This window comes from Microtus oregoni, unplaced genomic scaffold (genome assembly GCF_018167655.1).
Source record: "Microtus oregoni isolate MIOR12 unplaced genomic scaffold, Mior012 000062F_ref0000492, whole genome shotgun sequence".
Taxonomy (NCBI): Eukaryota; Metazoa; Chordata; class Mammalia; order Rodentia; family Cricetidae; genus Microtus; species Microtus oregoni.
The window spans coordinates 4,002,233-4,017,760 of record NW_024543872.1 but is presented as its reverse complement, the minus strand read 5'-3'; the positions used below and the strand labels follow the sequence as shown (position 1 = coordinate 4,017,760).

The window sequence follows — 15,528 nt, the reverse complement described above, 5'->3', positions numbered from 1 at the left end:
TCCCAGCACTTGGGAAGCAGAGGCAGCAAATCTCTGTGAGTTCGAGGCCAGCCTGGTCTTACAAGAGCTAGTTCCAAGATAGCTAGGGCTGTTCCACAGAGAAATCCTGTCTCAAAAAACAAACAAATAAACAAACAAAAACCAAAGATACAAATTACCATCAAATAGGATACATTGAATTGTTATATTTTCAGAGTATCCATGAATGGAAAAAAACAGGACTGACACATCCTGCCAAGACAGGGTAAGATAGTTTTAACAAGTTTCTTGCCTTTGAAAATGGTATCAGTTATGTTAGGCCTTAGCCAAAGTTGGTTGCTTCAACTCTGCAAACGTGACCTTGGGTGATTGCCCAGGTAGCTAGTTGTCTCTGTGATTTGTTGCATGTTTTGGAAGTTGTTTGACTGCACTTCCTAATTACTCAGGTAACATTATTTCCCTTCTCAGATCTTCGATGGTGTTGAAGACTATATAAATGTAGTTACTTTCCACTCCTGACTTGGCCAAGCTATTTATTATGTAAGACTTAAACTAGTTAGAATAAGGTATTTGTACTCATTGCATATAATTTCATAGTAGGTTTAGAACTCTCTTACTTAAACAAAAGGGGGAGGTGTTGCGGGAGCTCCTTCTGCTCCTTCAGCCAATAGCCACTGAGATACCAGCCCATTGGGGCGTGGTCTCTCTCCCTTTAAAAAAGCGGCCACTTCCCTCTGCTCTCTCTCTGGCTTCCAGCTCCACTTCCAGGGACTAGGCTCCTTTCCTGATTGTGCAGAGGGCTGTTGTCCATGATGGTGATCTGTAAGTTTTCCCCTTTAAATAAATAACCATTTTATTAATCATGATTTCAAACTGGTGTGGGATTGTTTGTGACTTATGCCTTCATACCCAGGCCAAAACTGTCTTATCTTTACCCAGTGAGGTGATAATAAAATCCCCTCTCATAGTTAGAATGGCCATTTTTAAGCCCTCAGAATGCAATTCCATGATTTAGGGAAAATAAGAATCATAGTCACCACCACCGTTCCCATTCCCAAGGCATGTAGAACAAGTATAAAAAACCATTCCTATGACCCTGAAGGATAGAGAATTGAGGACGAGAGCTTGGGAACAAAAGCAGAGGCTTGGGCTCACTGATTTATGTCTTTTGAGTCACAGTCCTTCTCCATATTCATCCTATTTTTGCAGCTCAGCATGAACTCAGCCAAAGTATTATTGAATTCCCCACTTCTCAGCATGAAGGAACATTTACCATTTGCTGGAATTCTGATTGTCAGAACAAAAACTCTGCTTGCCACTGGAGTCCCTACAAATAGCCTGAGCCTACTGATAAAGATGGGCTCCCCACTGAGCTATGAAAGACCTGTGCATGCCTGCTGTCACCTTCATTCAAAATGGGAAACGGAGAGCTTGGCCCTGTACTGTTTGTATGTACTTCTTGCCTTTCTCCTATGCAGATGTCAAGATTTTGATGACAGGGCATGACAGCAGGGTAGGCACCAGGGCACCATCTTGAGTTTGTGGTGGACGGTTCTTCTGGGGTGCTGGTTGTCCTCCTGAAGGGGTTTTTATTCACCTTGGAATGTTTCTGGGGTCTTTCAATAGTTACACCTTCCTCTCTGGATAAAGAAAAAACAAATAGGGAAAACAATCCCACGACCCGCGGGCTCGGTCAGCACACTGAGTGAAAATGACTTGCAGAAATGATCATATCAGCTGATGAAGATTTGACCAAGGCATACGCCTGCACACAGTGTTCACTTGGGGGTCACTTTTGAACAAACTTAAAAGAGAAAGACAAACTTAAGACAAAAACGACACATCTTTAACCACCATCCTTTATTTTGCAGTTATATATAATCTTTGATTTTCATAAAGCAATGCTCTTTCAGGAGCTTCGACCCTCTCTTTCTTTAGCCCTCATTATTTGCGTAAATACCACAATTTCTCCCTCACAAATAACGCCTCTCTTCTGCTACCACCTTCTTTCATTTTCTCTCTCCTTTCTCTCTCTTCTTCTCTTCTCATTTCTCTCTTGCCACTTCTCCTTTCTCCTCTCTTCTTCTCCTAATATTTTTTTCCACCAGCAAACATATTTAAATTTGCTGACACAACAAACTGACAGAGCTGTTGAACTGAGGTCAGACATGAATATGAAAACCTACATATAATGCCTACTACCAGTGTTAGATACCATGCAGAGAATTTACAGTGAATTAGCTAAATCCATGCCCCGGCTCACACCTGCCTATAAGCAAGCACCAGTGTCATTCCTTTCCCAGGTGTGGAAACTGAGGCTTAATGGATTTATATCACAACTATGATGAAGGAAGTCTGGAGCGTGGATTCACATCCCAACAGACTTCAGATCCTTCCTGGTACCTGGAAAATTATCTTGGCCCCAAATTTAGCTTTAATAGGTGCCACAACAGGCTTAAAATGCCAAGTTAAAACTACTTCATTTAAGGTCTTAGCTGGAGTCAGTCTTGTGGATTCTCTAGAGCCAGGTTTCTGCTAACCCTATAATGGCTGCCTCCGTCAAGATATCTCTTTTCTTGCTCTCATCTCTGATTCAGCTTTGATGCTGCCCTCATGTGACATCACTGCTTGGCTTTCCATTCTCATCTCTGTAAGGGAGATAGATTAGCACTCACTTTAGAAGTCACTAATAAGAATGAAAAGAACCACACATCTGAAAGCAGCCAGCACTGATGCATGGGAGTGCTCATTCCCAGTAGGTTTCTCTCCCTTGCCTTCATGCTAGGCAAGCTTGGGACTGAGGTTTCTCTCCTTTGTCTGCCATGAAGACCTGCAATTGTTTGGCAGGTCTACTAATGCCAGGAATATGCAGGAGCATATTCCCTATTTGGGAATTCACATGTATCCCAAGATGTGAAAGCATTAGCTTGAAGCCAGGCAGAAAGGACCCTTGACTTTTTGTAGTAATAGGATTATACAATATTAACCCTACCAGAAAATTACTCTTAATCCACACATATTACATGCAGTGTCATCCAAAGTGACACTCTATCTTTAAACTCTCAATGGTCTGCTTCATATTAAATGCTGGAATGACTAACTAACTCCCTTATCTGCATTTTTAAAGATTCCAGCTCTCCAAAGACTACCTGAAGAAAACCAGAAGTCCATCTGATCTATAGCCTCCTTTTCTTCTCCTCAGAAAGACGAAATATCTCTGTGAGGTGGAAAAGGAAGGCTTGCACTCTAAGAAGCTATCTAATAATCATCACGTTCTGCCAATGTCAAGAACCACAGACTGGCATAGTTCGTCTCATTATTATTGTTTTCTTTGAAAGAAAAAAGTCATTTATAATATTGTCAAATTGCACCATATAATGATGCTTTAGCTAATAAATGGACTGCATATAGAATTGAATATGCTCTACAGTCCAAATGCTACACCATAGAGGCTTATGTAAGTATGTATATAAGTACACTGTTTGATGCTCACACAATGAAATCACCTAATGACATATTCTTGGGAATGAATTCCCAAATTGGGCAGTGATGTAGGCCAATATTTAGGGTCAGAGAGGTCTTTGGGATGCATGGCTGGGTCTGGTTCATCTAGGCAGACCTACTCTTGTCCCTGTTCACCAGCACCTACACAGTATAGACTCTGCTAAATCTATGCCAGAAAAAGCCCTATGAGAGTTCTCCTTTTGGAAGCAGTAGGTGGCATTCTGGGAGAACCATAGGCTTGCAGGCACACAGAGCTGGGATAATTACTACTCCCTCTGAGATCCTAGGGTCACCTCCACTCAGAGCTTTGTTCCTTTTCATGCATTCTCTGATGTGGGGAGAGGGGTAATTTCCTTGCATGGCCATGTGAAAACTTTAGGATGCTGTGCATAGAAGAACAAACTGGAAATGCTTGGCAGTGGGTATGTGATAGGTGTTTTGTGACATGATATTATTACGTGATAGCTGAGCATGGAGAACAGTCTTCTCTCTTCATTTTCTTATAACACCACTGAAATTTCATCAGATTCCCTATACTTGATTTACACCTGCATGATCTCACCACACACTAAAGAGATTCTGTAGCATATTTATTTGTATTCGGCAGAGAACACACCCCTTAGTTTCCTGGGGGAACCACTTTGAAACTAAGTGGTATTCTAAGCAAAGCAAAACACCTAGCTCACATTTTGAACTAAACAAGTAAGGAGATGGTGGTCCACTCAGTGACTCTGACCAGGATGTATTGAAGAACACAAGGAGTTCTTGAGATCCTGGTGGGAAGAATGGCTCAGAGAACCAATGAGAAGCCAGAGCTTTGTCCCTGATTTTTAATCTGGATGTAATAGTAGAGGATGGGGAGATTATGAAAACGACAGGGCCAGTTATGATTCCTGAGACTCTGCATTCCTTCTGATGAGGCATAGTTAAGTGAGTCACTCTCTGTGGACGTCATTCATAAGTGGATGCTCTGGCTTTCTTTTTCGACACTTCTTCATTCCATAGCCGCTTCAGTCCTGTGTACCTGTTTCCTGGGGCAGATATAATGTGTGCACACGTTTGTATCTCCTGATACAACATAGTATTGATAACAGCTGGTGCTGAGAAATGTTTAAACAAGTGAACGAGCTACTGTGCATCACACTCCGTAACCTTCAAGAATGTTCTCTTTAAAAAAAAAAAAATGACTCTCTTCAAATGTATACCAGCTGGCAAAGTTGTCAGCATTGACAGAAGCCAATATTTCTCCCTTTCTTCCGCAATGCCTTCATACCTAGAGTTACTCCCTATGCTTGCTTAAGAAGGATGTCAATGAGTTCATTCCTACAGGTGCTGCAACCATGGCTTCTGTCTTTAGATTTTGCTATAGCATGAAAGGCACTGAGGCAGAGTTCTCAAGCCCCTGTGGGGGGGTATGAAAGAAAATGGCCCCCCAAAGGGAGTGGCACTATTAGGAGGTGTGGCCTTGTTGGAGTAGGTGTGGTCTTGTTGGAGGAAATGTGTCACTGTGAGGGTGGGCACTGAGTTCTCCTATGCTCAAGCTGCTCCCAGTGTCACAGTCTACTTCCTGTTGCCTACACATCAACATGTAGCAGCTCCTTCTCCAACACCATGTCTGCCTGCATGCTGCCCTGCTGCACACTGCCATGTTCTCTGCCATGATGAAATGGACTAAACCTCTGAAACTGTAAGCCCACCCCTCAAATAAATATTTTCTTTTATAAGAGTTGCCGTGGTCATGTGTCTCTCCACAAGCAGTACAGACCCCAAATAAGATGCCCTTCCTTGACAAACTTGTGAAGAGGACAGAGCCACTGTATAAGGCTGGAAAATCAACTCTTTCCCTCTTCAGACAAGAGGTACCTTCTAATACCTGGTGCTACTGTTTTTTAAGGTAAGAAACCCTCCCTCAAGATCATTTTTAGTTTCATTTTTTGTTCTCCCTTTGTCTGTCCTGGCACACAAAGTTCATGCTGCACACTGTGGCAGATAAAGCTCGGCAAAGCCTTCCACTCAATTCTTCTCATCAATATGCAGATTTCTTCCTACCTGATTATTTAGGTTAAAAACGTAAGGCTAGGCCGGGCGGTGGTGGCACACGCCTTTAATCCCAGCACTCGGGAGGCAGAGGCAGGCGGATCTCTGTGAGTTCGAGACCAGCCTGGTCTACAAGAGCTAGTTCCAGGACAGGCTCCAAAACCACAGAGAAACCCTGTCTCGAAAAAACCAAAAAAAAACAAAAAACAAAAAACATAAGGCTAGTCAGTTACCTGCATGCACTTTGTCCATGCTAAACCATTTCAGAGGCCGGTGAAGGGAAATTCTTCAGTTATACAGCTCTGAGTAACATAGCAAGGCGTAGAAGGAAGCCTTGACTCCGTCCACAGCAAGTGAGTGACAACTGCCAACCCTCACAGGGAACTTAGGGCGAAAGTTTGCAGCAGAATCAACAGTCACTTGGGATAGGATCCTTCACTCAGGAGCTTTGGGCCTTAAAGCCACAGGTGGGGGATGGATAATTACCTGCAGCCTTTGCCAGCAACAAATCCTTCAGGAATGAGAACAGGCTTGATACTTGCCAAAGATGGCTTTGGGCAAGCTATTCAGGTTTCCTGATCTGTTAAAGAAGATGTTACTACCAATATCCTCAGAGAATCGTCAGGGTTAATCCATTTTATTAACTTAGCATTGTCCCTGATGTCTGTAAGTTTAAAATACATATAAAAGTAACCGACATTTTTTTTAAAAAAACTGTATTAGGGAAACCAAAAGCCACCAATTGAAGTTAAATATTCAATAACTTACAATACATGTAGATTTTGTTTAGGAAAAGAAATATAAGATTTCCATAATGTCTTCAGACCTTGAAGATGGTCAGGTCTCTTCCAAGGATGTTTCTGGATGGATGTTTTACCCGTAGTCTCCTGCAACAAGACATACATTAAAGTCATTGGGAGCTGGATAGCATTTGGCACAGAAACTCTCTCTACAGCAGGCAGCAGAATTGAGAAGCAGAGCCGTATCTACTGCGAGACTACTGTGCATGCCGCATTGTGTGCAAGGGGCAGTCAGCTATATCTGGATCAGCGACAGCTAGGTACTGTACCTGTCCTCTAAGATTGCTTCAGGAGGAACCTGGGAAGCTGCTCAGAGGTGATTGCTTTGGATGGATAACAGTTAAGGCTGGTCGTGGTGGTAAAACTCTGAGCTGTTGTTCCAGCAAGAGCCAACAGTTCCCCAGTTCTCCATCAGGGTGGATGTCCTTCACCCCTGAACATCATGAAGTTCAAAAATTCCATTGGGCAACAAATGAAGTAGGCGCTAGGAAAAACATGTCTGCATGTGCTAGTCTTTTCCACGGAAGAGCAACTTTGGCTAAGATGTGCAAGGGTTCCTGAGGATCAGGACCCCACTTGGTTTTCTTGTGCTGAAGCTGAAGGATGAGCCTTCAGAAACTGTGCAGTCCTTTGATGAAACAATCATTGCAGGCTTCTGACAAGTAACCTCCAGAACTTCTAAAAGACTCAGCTCTTCATATCCCAACCATTCCCACAGGTTAGAAAGGGAAAATGTCAAAGGTCGAAGAGCGCATGTTAAACTAGCAACATGAATGACAACAGACACCACTGTTTTGTAAAACAGTCATAGTTTTATGTAAAATTGTATTTTAAATCTATGGAGAAGTATAAATGCTAACACAATAAGTACCTATCCTCTCCAAACAGCTTAATAAGATCAGCGTTTTAAATATTTTTAAAGAGATTAAATGGGAGCAGAGAAAATGCTCAGTGGGTAAAGTGCCGGCGGTACAAACCCGAGGACCTGAGTTCAGACTGCAAGCATCATTATAAAAAGCTAGATGTGGTAGATTATTCTTTTAACCCTAACCCTAGGGTGGCTTCCAGAGGGATGCCAAGGGCTTGGTGGCCAGCCATCCTAGCTAGTTTGTAAGTTCCAGGTTCAGTGAAAAATCCCATCTCAAAAAAGAAGGTGGGACTTGACAAAGAAGGCAATTCTGCATTCTTGGCCATTTCCTTTCTTCTCTCTGCCTACTGACTTCTTGCTTGTTCAGTTTTTCATTTGGATTCCTGTTCTCACTTCGACTGTTGTGCTGCAGTGACTGCTGGGATGCATTGTCGAGACCGGAAATTTCTCCTCATGGTTAAACACCTTGAATTCTTCGATCTGAATTCGATGTTGTTGGGTCCGGGTAGAGGCCCTCTGCTTTAAAAACCCCATGCCCTGGGAAAGTCACCCTCTGCTCTTTACTCCTCAGCCACTGATGCCACTACCCACCTCATGTTTTTCTGTATATTTTCTACAGGCAGAATCATTGTCACATGGCTTTTTGCGTCTGGCTTCTTCTGCGGAGCAAAATGTTCTCCCCAATCTTCAGATTGCACCAGGACTTCATTCATTCAGAATGGCTGTGACATTTTGTCAGGTTATCCTTCAGGTACTGGAAAGAAGATAGTTTCCACGTTTGGACTACTATGGGAAATGTCACTGTAACCACATGGGAACAAGGTATCCGGTGAAATTTTGCTTTAATTTTTCTTGCTTATGAATCTAAAATTCCTGGGTCATTGATTACATAGAAGGTTTAACTCTTGCTTTGTTTTGGTTTTGGTTTGAGACAAGGCTTCTCTATGTAGCCTAAGTTGGCCTGGAACTTGCTGTGGAATCTGGGCTGCTATCTAACACTTGCCCCCTCCCCCTGACTTTCTGTCCCATAGGTGCCAACTAACATGTACCAGGACACGTGGATACGTTTAACTTTTTAAGAAACTGTAAACATTTCCCAAAATGAGTTACTGAAGTTTCATTATATATTCTAGATATTAACTCCTAATCAAACATATCATTTGCCAATATTTTCTCCCATGCTCTGGTTTGCCTTCTGACACAGTTGGTAGTCTTGTTGGCTATCCAACAGTCTGTTATTTTGATGAGGCCCAAATTACCTGTCACCTCTTTTGTTATCTCTTGAATTTGAGTGTCCTGTGCTTCCTTCCACCTTTCTTACCCCTGTGGCAGCTCTGTGTAGAGTTTGTATTTACTTCCATTTGATCCCTTAAAATTTTCTGTCAGAGCATGGCTTAAGACAATACCTGGTTCTAAAAGCCCACAGTCATATTGGGAGAGTCAGAGATTCACTTCCAGTACTGACATTGGCTGTTTTTCCTTAGCTCCAGATCAGTAGCTCTGCCTCGTGTTCCAAACAAAGGCCAGCAGCAGGGATTTTACTCTTCTTGGACCCTGTCCTGTATTCTGACCAGGTCCCTCTCTGAATGCCTGCATCCCAGTGTCTGTTTGGGTTGTGAAGCACAGCTGTCCCACAGCATCTGTTCTGGGGTATCAGGTACTTTGTGTAATTCCCTTTGGTTTCTGGTTCCCAGAGCTGTTGGTCTCTTACACTGTCTTTCAAGACTTTAATTCATTTTTCTATTTTGTTTATCTCTGCATGTGTTTAGAGCAGAGGATTATCTATCAAGGAATGAGCATCTCAGGTCATCCTGGCCAGAATTCACAAAAGGAGTCTCCTCATTTAATTACCTGCAGCTGATTGATGTAATCATGCTGAATTAAATCCATCCATGGCAATGGTGTTAATGCCTGAATCTTAAAATCTTCAACTAACTGCCCAATCAATGGTTCTTAAAGCTACTTTTGCTGGATATTAATGATTTTCTATAACACAGTTATAATACCACTAAAAGCTCCTTTAAGTTGGAACATGAGAAGACACCAGTCCTATCTGAGTAGGTAGCCATAAAACCATCTAAGCCAGAAGTAGGAAACATGTATAGTTCCTGAGGCAGAAGGGGCCAGAAAGAGCTGACGACTATAATTAGCAAGGTGGAGGCGCATGTTAGACAGAGCGCCTGGCATTGTGTCATGCATTTTGGGAGGTACCTACTTTACTCCGTATAAGCTTTGGAGATGGTCAGAGCTTAGAAGTTAAGTCTTTGGAACAAGTTGAGACTGACAAACTCAGGTGAAAGACAAGGCTGCCAACATGGTGATTCACAGGCCATGTAACCCTCGCAAGCTGTTATGGTGTTCAGCACAGCAGGTCAGGTCACATCAGGGCTGCATACTCTTATTGAGAGCCATGATGACCTCTAAGGTCTTTCCTGGCTCAAGAATGAGATAACTTTTCCAGTGGTGTTGCTGGGATGATGTTAGCCTCCTCCTAACGCTCTAAAATCTGAAATGTACCGCAGTGGGCACATTATAAGATGGTTTCTAGGCATAAAGGATGCTTCATTTCTAAGCAATCACAAACTAATCCTGAGGTTGCTCACTCCCTCACTTGTAGAAGCCTTGTGGAAATGGATAGGCATCTACCTATCACCTTGGCAGTCTGGGATCAGAAAGAAGTAAGATGGGCTCCACTGTGGAAAATGTCACCTGTCAACAGGTAAAAGCACTTTAAAGCAAATCGTGGCCATGCGATATTGCCAGATATTTGATTATACTGGGTAAAGATGTGTCACTGTGCCTGGTTTGAAAAGGAGCCAAAAAGCCAATAGCTAAGCAGAGAGAATAGGTAAGACTTCTAGGCAAAGAGAGAAACTGGCACACAGAGGAGATACCAGTGAGATGCGGAAAAAGTTGGAAGTATAGAATGAAAGAAAGGTAGAATGTAGATTAAAAGGGTAGAACGTAGTTTAAATAACATGAGTTAATTTAAGATATAAAAGCTGGCTAAGAAGAAGCCCAAGTTATAGGCCAAGATGCTATAATCAATAAGTCTCCATATCATTCCTTGGGAGCTGGTTGGCAGGACAGAGAAAGACCCATTGCAGTGCAATGTTAATTCTCACTAGATGGTTTGGAGAGAGCTGCAAAGAGAGATGCACCAAGGGAAATTAGTTTCAGTAAGACACAGAGGCAAGAACATTCAAGGCTCCTTAGCTGACAATGACCGAATCTAGAGGTCAGGCCTGTGAAAAAAGCTACGGCACATAAACTGGAATACTAAGTCAATGTGGATTAGATTTCCTCTGTCAAGAATATCACTAATTGTGAAGTGAGGTACTACTGAACCTACAAGCAAGAAAAAATGTGAGTGAAATTATTACACACCATGGATCATAAACTGGATCCGGCCAGGTGGAGGGCAGGGTGGAGGGAGAGTACTGGAAAGATGACTGGAATTGGGAGCAATGGGTGAGGCAATGTGGAAATTTACTGCAATGAAAACTCAATGGAATAATCATTTTTTTAAGAAAGCCTAATTTCAGAGGGATTAGAATACAAGACAATATGCTTTTCACAGTAGATGAAATATAGTAATTCCCCAAAGCAGAAACCTAAAAGATAATTTTGTATTAGCAAACAGGTATTTGTAAAAAGATAAAGGCAAAGTAAATGTGGATGAAATGTCATTTTTCTCATCAAAATGATAAACCATGGAACATACTATTTAGCATTGACAAAAATACTAAAATGTTCACATTAATAATTTAAGTATAATAACAAATAAAAATTAATATTACTAAAGTGTATCTTGAAAAGAACCTAAGTATCTAGACAATCTTTACTAAGAATTTCTATCCCAGGAATCTCACTCACTCTATACATAGACTCCAAAAATTTATGAACAAGAACATAACATGATTACAAAAACATGCAAACTGTACAATGTAAAGTTGTCATTACACATGTAAGTAAACTGACAATCATAGACATATTAGCAAATTACCAAGATATTAATTTACTAACATGTAGAAAACCCCTTTAATATAATAGTAAATTTCAAGACCAGATCACAATCACAGAGAACCTAGACAACAATGAGGACCCTAAGAGAGACATACATAGATCTAATCTCCATGGGAAGTAGAAAAAGGTCAAGATCTCCTGAGTAAATTGGGAGCATGGGGACCTTGGGAGAGGATTAAAGTGGAGGAGAGAGGTAGGGAGGGAAGCATCGAAAAATTAGAGTTCAATAAAAATAAAAAATAGTAAATTTCAAAGAGAGAAAACAAAATTCTACATAAGATACAAATTGAATTCAAGAAAAACTGTATACAACCTAGAAGGAGAGGGGATCTTAGTAAATGGGCAACATTAGCAATAAATGGAATCTTTCCTTCCTGTAGTCTTTCCTATTACTACAAAAGAGTTTACACTGACCATGTTTAACTTTTACATTTTCACTTACTCAAAACAAGCTCCACTAAGATTAAAATTGCAGTAAAAGTGTGTGTGAGGTTATATGTGCACTCAGAAAGACTAGCAGGTGCTTGCTTACCTTGCAGCTACAGATGATTATCATGAATGGATATTTCCCTTGGAGATGCTAAAAGGAATCTAGGTCATATACATTTCCATATTTGCAACACTAGACCTTAACTGTATCTGCTATTAGTTATGACACAGTGTCAGAGGGTATTAAGGTTAGAGGTAGCATTTCTAATCCAAGATGAAGTAGCATAGTTGAGGTTGCAAAATTAACAGGACAAGCCTCGAGTTTGAATTCATATCTATCTATCTATCTATCTATCTATCTATCTATCTATCTACCTACCTACATGCCTTCCTATCTTTATCTCTCTCTGCCCATTAATTTTCCTTGTACTACCTGCCTCTCAGAAGTGGATACTTCATAGCCTCCCCAAGAGCACAGTTCCATTCTGTCCATTGCTAAGTGGAAGCAAATATGATTGTCTTGGAAACAATATGGCCACATCTGGAAGAAACTCACAAATAAAGGCAACAGACACCAAGCTTCCTGATAAGGTAGACTTGGACAGAGGCTCTGCCACAGCTGCTGTTTCCTACTCTTGAAGCCCTAGTGCTTTGTGTCATCTGTGGTAATTGAGATAATAGGGCAATGTCATTTACCTACCTGGCAAGGTAAGGCGACTTGTGGAACTAGTGCTTGGAGCAGGTGAGCCATGAGAACGCTTCTTTGTACCTGTAAAGAGGGCAGGTAATATAAGGAAAGGATAAGTGTGGGTCATCTGGGACGGGGCAGTGTGTATTCTATGGCACAGAGAAGTCCGAAGTTCAGATTGTGCCTTTGTGGAATTATACTCCGTACCTCTGGGTAGCAGCTTGGCATGATGGATGCAAATGCTCTCGAGCAGACCACCTCAGTAGTAGTAGGGAGTCTTCCTAAACATGTTGTTTCCACAGATTCCAATTTCAGTGTTCTAAAGTGGAGCCTATTTTTAAGCTATTTTAATTTTTATAACCCCCAGGTCGTTATAATATGCCTGTAGGGTAATAATCACCAGTTGGGAAATGGAAAGTTTAGGATTCAGAACTGAGGAATCTGGGGTTTTGAACCTGTTTTAGCTATATCCTTTCCCTGCTAACAGATCTTAAGTTGTGAATGGGATCTGTGTGAGTCTCAGATCTTCACCTGGAAATGAGTAAAGTAACAATGATATCCAAGTGTTCTGGCAAGGCAAAGTGTGTACTCAGAAACTGTGGGTCAACACTTAGGTTACAATAGTGGGGTTCTGGAGCATCCAGAAGATGGTGACTAACTCTCATTAGGGATTTGATTATCTTTCTTCATATAAACAGTTGAGCACATAGTGAAGAGATGAAGAGGCAGCCTTCAGAATGAGGTGGGGAAAAAAAAGAGCAACGGAAAGGATAAAACAAAAGGAGACAGAGTTGTTCAGCAAAAGAAGACATTTCTCGCATGCATACATCTTACACATGTACACGTACATATAAATTTACACACCTATATGTGCACATATATTATATAGTTATAAATGTTATTTGCTCAGATTTTTTGTTACTTTATTTTGTCATCCATATTGTGGAGAAAGTGACATGGAAGCCCAAAGCCAGCAGCAACCTCTATGATAATCCCTTCAATGGGTTGATAGAAGTGAAAAGAGAATTATACAATGTTTCACTGTGTAACTCACGCTTGTTTTGACCTCAGTATTTTTTCTGTCTTAGTTTCCTGTGTACTGTGTTATAGGCAAGTCACACCTTGTAAGACCAGAAAAAAAAAAAGTGTATACATAAGTCAATGTTATCATTTGATGAGTTCCTGCAATGGCCCAATATCTTAGCTACTTTTCTTTTCTTTCTTTTTTTTTTTTTTTGATTTTCGAGACAGGGTTTCTCTGTAGTTTTTGGTGCCTGTCCTGGAACTAGCTCTTGTAGACCAGGCTGGCCTCGAACTCACAGAGATCCTCCTGCCTCTGCCTCCCGAGTGCTGGGATTAAAGGCGTGCGCCACCACCGCCCAGCTTCTTAGCTACTTTTCTATTTCTGTAACAGAACACCACGACTAAGACAAGTTATAGAAGAATGCATTTCATTTGGCTTACAGTTTCAGAGCATAAGAGTCCATAATGGAGGATCAAAAGCATGGAAGTGGGAAGAGCTGATAGTTCACATCTTAATTCACAAGTAGGAGGCAGAGAGAACACTGGGAAGGCATAAGTCTTTACAAACCTCAATATCACCTTACTGGGCCCTCCACCCAGCCCCAAAAGATTTCTATTAAGCAGGCCCAGACCACACAAACCAGAACACATGAGTGACATGTCTGCCAGTGGAACTGTATTCCTCACTGTATCTAGCCCCTCCCCCATCCCTTGCCCAGGCCCACACCATCTCAGTTAGTTCCTGACCCTGATGCTGCTGTGCCCTGCCCCTAACCCCAGAGGACTTGTGCCACTGAGGTACAGACCACACCAGCCACAACCCGTGGGTGACCCTCCTGTCCTGTGGCCTGCCCCCTCCTATCTCAGCACTAGCACTGCTGCTGAGCCCTGCTCCAAACTCCAGAGGAATCCCACTGCTCTAGTGTAGCTCTTACCAGTGGACAAGCAGATAAGTGACCCATCTGCCAGCTGGACTGCGGCCACCCCTGGATTATGCTCCCCCAAGACTCATACTACTGCCCAACCTCTCCCAAATCATCATCTTCTCTGTGGCCAGCCCTTAGGCCTGGACACAGTCAATATCATTTGGAGAACAGATGCCATATGCCCACATACAGTCCGGACAAGTCAGAAGCATCTCTGCTTGAGGCAAGGATGGTCCACTAGGTACACAGAAGATTTTGGCTTTATTGGAGATAAGGCCTCCGGATCTAGAGACCCAAGAAGACTTTGGCTTTACCAAAGACCAAAATGAATCAAGGGACCCAAGGCCCTCAAAACTCCAGTAGAAACACCCCACTGGACCTGAAGGCTGACCAGTAACTAGAACTTACCAACAACAAAATAATAGGAATTAACAATCACTGGTCTTTAATATCTCTCAATATCAATAGACTCAATTCACAAATAAAAGGAAACAGACTACCAGAATAGATTAAAAAAAATAAGATCCATCTTTCTGCTGAATACAAGAAACACAACTCAACTTCAAAGACAGACATTGCCTCAAAGTAAAGGGTTGGAAAATATTTTCCAATCAAGCAGACCTAAAAAGCAAGCTGGTGTAGTTATCCTAATATCTAACAAAATAGAGTTCAAGTCAAAATTAATCAAAAGAGATGGAGAAGGACATTTCAAACTCATCAAAGGACAAATCCACCAAGATGATGTCTCAATTCTGAACATCTATGCTTCAAATAAAAGGACATCAACATTTGTACGCTTAAATCACATATTGAAGCACACACTATGAGTGGGAGACTTCAACACTCCACTTTTACCAAAAGGAAGATCATTCAGACAGAAACTAAACAAAGAAATAACAGAACTAACAGGAAAAAGACTCAAATTGACATAAAAGATATCTTCATTTCACACAAACACAAAAGTCATGTACTTGAGCACAAAGTGAGTCTTAACATATATAAAAAATGGAATTACCTTCTGTATCTTATCAGATCATCAGGGATTAAAGTTAGAGATCAACAACAACACAAACTATAGAAGGCCTACAAACTAAAGGACACTGAACAATCCCTGGGTCAAGGAAAACTAAAGATAGAAATGAAAGACTTCCTAAAATTCAATGAAAGTGAATGCACATCATATTGAAACTTATGGGACACAATGAAAGCTGCAATAAGAGGAAAGTTCATAGCACTGAGTGCCTACAT

At 41.5% G+C, this 15,528-nt stretch overlaps 1 protein-coding gene across 5 annotated transcripts in view; it reads right to left on the bottom strand.

Annotated features, from left to right (window-relative positions):
- Pde1c (phosphodiesterase 1C) overlaps positions 1 to 15,528 on the bottom strand; it is a 455,584-nt gene that overhangs the window by 4,079 nt on the left and 435,977 nt on the right. For 3 of the 5 annotated variants that reach the window (XM_041640294.1, XM_041640289.1, XM_041640291.1), the window contains exon 18: positions 12,344 to 12,412. In XM_041640294.1, coding sequence (XP_041496228.1) covers positions 12,344 to 12,412 — 69 coding nt within the window. Of the gene's footprint in view, positions 1 to 6,248; positions 6,408 to 12,343; positions 12,413 to 15,528 lie in introns of those variants that run through there. The other 2 variants (XM_041640290.1, XM_041640293.1) reach the window with 2 other exon arrangements.